The sequence below is a fragment of the Pyrgilauda ruficollis genome, unplaced genomic scaffold, assembly GCF_017590135.1.
Source record: "Pyrgilauda ruficollis isolate IOZ18807 unplaced genomic scaffold, ASM1759013v1 scaffold560, whole genome shotgun sequence".
NCBI classification, from domain to species: Eukaryota; Metazoa; Chordata; class Aves; order Passeriformes; family Passeridae; genus Pyrgilauda; species Pyrgilauda ruficollis.
In genome coordinates, this window is record NW_024527267.1 from 27,489 (window position 1) to 31,769 (window position 4,281).

The following is a 4,281-nucleotide window of genomic DNA, read 5'->3' on the forward strand; positions in this document are numbered from 1 at the left end:
CCTCCGCCCGCCACTGCCGCCCCCTGCCGGCCCCGCGCCGCCACTGCCGCGCCCGCCGCCGCCGCCGCCTCCGGTCGCTGTCCCCGATCCCGGTGGCTGTCCCCGATCCCGGTGGCTGTCCCCGATCCCGGTGGCTGTCCCCGCCGCTCGCACCGGCCCCGGTCGCTGTTACGGCCCCGCCGCCCCCTTTGGTGCTCTCCCGTTCCCGCACTGCCGCTCCCGCCGCCCCGCTGCCGCCCCCTGGCGGTGCCGCTCCCGCACTGCCGCCTCCGCCGCTCCCGCCCGGTCTTGCCGGTGCCGGGCGCTGTTCCCGCTCCCGCCCGGTGTTACCGGCGCCGGTCGATGTTCCCGCTCCCGCACCGCCACCCCCGATCGTTGTTCACGACACCGATCGCTGTTCCCGGCCCCGCCGCCCCCGTTGTACCGCCCGCCGCGCCCGCCACCGCCTCCTGCTGGTCCCGCTGCCGCCGTTCCCGCCGACCCCGCTGTCCCCCGGGCGCTGTTCCCGGCCCCGGGCGCTGTTCCCGGCCCCGAGCTCCCGCTCCACCGCCCGTTGTTGTCCCGCTGCCCCCGGGCGCCGTTCCCGGTCCCGCCGCCCGCAAGTGCGGCAAGAGAGGCACGACAGTGAGAAATGGGTTCAAATCGCAGGAGATTGGGTTTAGACGGGGTATTGGGAGGGAATTCCTCCTTGAGAGGGTGAGGAATGGATTCCCCAGAGCTGCCCCATCCCTTGGAGGTGTTCCAGGCCGGCTTGGACGGGGCTTGGAGCAGCCTGGGGTAGGGGAAGGCGGGGGTGGAAAGGGATTAGCCCCGGAGGGAGCACCGGAACGGCACCGGGCACCGAGCACCGGGCACCGAGCACCGAGCACCGAGCACCGAGCACCGGGCCTTGAGCGCCAGGAAGAGAGCAGAGCGCCGGGCACCGGGCACCGCCCCCAGTCCCAGCTCTTTTAGGGGTGGGGACCCCCTCGCTCGAGTACTGGCTCTTTTTGGGGGGGCAGCAGCAGGGACCCCTCTCTGACCCTGGATCTTTTAAGGGCAGAAGTGGGGACCCCATTCTGGCGTCTGCTTTTTTAGGGGTGGGGACCCCCCCAGTCCCAGCTCTTTTAGGGGTGGGGACCCCCCCCCAGTCCCAGCTCTTTTAGAGGTGGGGACCCCCCATTCCCAGCTCCTGTTGGGGTGGGAGAAGTGGGGACCCCCCTCTACTCTCTGACCTTTTTTAAGGGCTTAAGTGGGAACCCCACTCTGGCCTCTGCTCTTTTAAGGGTGTTAATAAGGGGGACAAGTTCATCCTTTTTGGGGAGCACATCTGGGGGGCTTCAGGGCAGGGGGACCCCCCAGGACCCTCAGCCACCCCCGTTCCCTCCCAGGAGTGACATTTATTGATCCCCCCAGCATGGGGAGAACAGCCCCAAACCCACCCATTTTCACCCCAAGACTGAGCCCCCCAACATGGGGAGGGTTTTGGGGTGCAGAAGGAGACCCCCAGAGCGAGGATAAAGCAACCAGAATTCTGTTTATTGATCACTTCAATCCCTGCCTCCCGCCGGATCTGCCGGGACCGACACCGGAGGAGAAACAATGGTAAAAAAAAAAAAAAAAAACCAAAATAAATGCAAATAAATTAAATTCCCAACGAGTCCCACGGACTCAGGCCAGAGGTGCCTGCCCAGGGTACCTGGAAAATCAAATAAAAAGGGGGAGTAAAAATAAGAAAAGGTCAAAAAAAAAATTAAAGTACAAAAAAAAAAAAAAAAAAAAAAAAAAAACCAACAGAACCACAATCACGAGTGTCTGGAAAAATAACACCAAGGGTGGAGAAAGCAGAGCCAAACACGGATTGGGAGGAGGTGGGAGATGCTCCCGGGGCCAGGGAACGGGGCATGCACAAAGTGAGGGGCACAGGAGGGTCCCCAAGGCAAGGACCCCTCACTCCAGGGTTGGTGACACTTGGGGACACCAGGCCAGGTGGAAATTGAGGAGGGGGCGAGGAGATGGAGCTTGCTGGGCAGCAGGGCTGGGATTTGGGGGACCCCCGAGGGGTCTGGCAGTGCGTGGAGCCCCCACTCCCCCTCTCCTTGAAACGGCCGAGCTGGGTTCCTAACGGGTCCAATCAAGGGGGGAACCCCAAAAATCCGAGTCCAGGAAACCCCCATTGTCCTGAGGTGGATTTTTTTCAGAACCCCAAAAATCCGAGTCCAGGAACCCCCATTGTCCTCAGGTGGATTTTTTTCAGAACCCCAAAAATCCGAGTCCAGGAACCCCCATTGTCCTCAGGTGGATTTTTTTCAGAACCCCAAAAATCCGAGTCCAGGAACCCCCATTGTCCTCAGGTGGATTTTTTTCAGAACCCCAAAAATCCGAGTCCAGGAACCCCCATTGTCCTCAGGTGGATTTTTTTCAGAACCCCAAAAATCCGAGTCCAGGAACCCCCATTGTCCTCAGGTGGATTTTTTTCAGAACCCCAAAAATCCGAGTCCAGGAACCCCCATTGTCCTCAGGTGGATTTTTTTCAGAACCCCAAAAATCCGAGTCCAGGAACCCCCATTGTCCTCAGGTGGATTTTTTTCAGAACCCCAAAAATCCGAGTCCAGGAACCCCCATTGTCCTCAGGTGGATTTTTTTCAGATGACGAGCCCCGGCTCCAGCACCATGTCCTCGCCCATGTGCTGGTTCTCGCAGGCCATCACCACCACGGCCTGCTTGCCGGGGATGCGTTTGGCCACGTAGTTCTCGTAGTAGCGCCGGTTCATCTGGCGCGTCTCCAGCGTGGCCAGCCCCTGCGGCCAGTTGCGCTCGTGGGCGTTCTCGATCAGCTCGTTGGTGATGGACGCCGGGCAGCCGCTCTCCACCAGCGAGCGCTTGATGACGGCCTGCAGCACCGCGTCCGGCGTGGAGATCATGCCGCCCCAGCGCGTCACCCGCGCCGGCTGCAGGGAGTTCACCCACCTGGGGGGACGCGCGGCGGTCAGGGATGGGGGTCTGGGGTGGATTTGTGGGGGTTCAGTCAGCTTAGGGGGCATAATGGGGTCAGAAATGGGGGTTTGGGGTGGCATTGTGGGGGTTCACTCACCTTAGAAGGCAAAATGGGGTCAGGGATGGGGTGGGATTGTGGGGGTTCAGTCACCATAGGGGGCATAATGGGGTCAGGGATGGGGATTTGCGGTGGGATTGTGGGGGTTCACCCACTTTAGGGGGCATAATGGGGTCAGGGATGGGGTGGGATCGTGGAATTCTGGAGATTCACCCAGCTGGGGGGACACAGTGTGCACAGGGGTGAAGGTTTGGGGTGGGATTGTGGGGGTTCACCCACCTTAGGGGGCAGAATGGGGTCGGGGAGGGGGATTTGGGGGGGGATTTTCCCTCAAAAATCAATGTATTTCCGTCAAAAATGCATTAAATTCCCTCAAAAATCAATGGATTTCCCTCAAAAAATAACAAATTTCCCTCAAAAATCAATGTATTTCCGTCAAAAATGCATTAAATTCCCTCAAAAATCAATGGATTTCCCTCAAAAAATAACAAATTTCCCTCAAAAATCAATGTATACACCGGACACCGAGCACCGGGCGGGGCGGGGCCAGGAGCGGCGGCGGGGCCGGGTCTATGCGGAGCGCGGCGGACGGAGGCGCGAGAGTCACGGTGGCCGAGTGGTTAAGGCGTTGGACTCGAAATCCAATGGGGTTTCCCCGCACAGGTTCGAATCCTGTCCGTGACGCGAAGCTCCCTTTTGCTTGTGGGGGACACACACCGGAGCTCCTCCGGTAACGGAGAGCACACTTGGTACCGGCTCTTTTAACGAAGGGAGCATCACAGATCCCCCAAGCCCCGGTACCGACTCTTTTAACGGCGGGAACAGTGGGGAACACACACCCTCAGTCTCCGGTACCGGCTCCTTTAACGGAGGGAACACCGGGGAACACACACCCTCCGGTACCGGCTCCTTTAACGGCGGGAATAACGGGGACCCCCACCCCCCCACAGGTCCTGGCTCTTCTACCGGGGGTAACCACAGGGATCCTCGCTCGGTTACCGGCTCTTAACGGCGGCAACAGCGGGAAAAACACGTGATCTCCCTCCGGTAACGGCTCCTTTAACGGCGGGAGGATCGGAGAGTCCCCAAGCCCCGGTACCGGCTCTTTAAGGGTGGGAACAAAGGGGAACCCCCCTAATCCCGGCTCTTTTTGGGGTGGGAGCAGCAGGGACCCCCCTTCCCCAGTCCCAGTCCCAATCCCAGCTCTTTTAGGGGTGGGGACCCCCTCGCTCGAGTACTGGCTCTTT

General features: G+C 60.4%; 1 protein-coding gene and 1 non-coding gene across 2 annotated transcripts; one reads left to right on the top strand and one right to left on the bottom strand.

Moving 5' to 3' along the window:
• Nucleotides 1–2,624: 2,624 nt before the first annotated feature.
• LOC121361253 (E3 ubiquitin-protein ligase NRDP1-like) lies at nucleotides 2,625–3,038 on the bottom strand. The gene has a single exon (XM_041481761.1). The coding sequence runs from the start codon at nucleotides 3,021–3,023 to the stop codon at nucleotides 2,625–2,627; it is 399 nt and encodes a 132-aa protein (XP_041337695.1). The 5' UTR covers nucleotides 3,024–3,038.
• Nucleotides 3,039–3,636: 598 nt separating this feature from the next.
• TRNAS-CGA lies at nucleotides 3,637–3,718 on the top strand. Its single transcript has one exon. It is a non-coding gene; the product is annotated as a tRNA-Ser (tRNA).
• The last annotated feature ends 563 nt before the right edge of the window (nucleotides 3,719–4,281 follow it).

Excerpts from the sequence above, each read along its gene's own strand:
- LOC121361253 (XM_041481761.1), bottom strand. The coding sequence starts at position 3,023 with ATGCCCCCTAAGCTGACTGAACCCCCACAAATCCACCCCAGACCCCCA.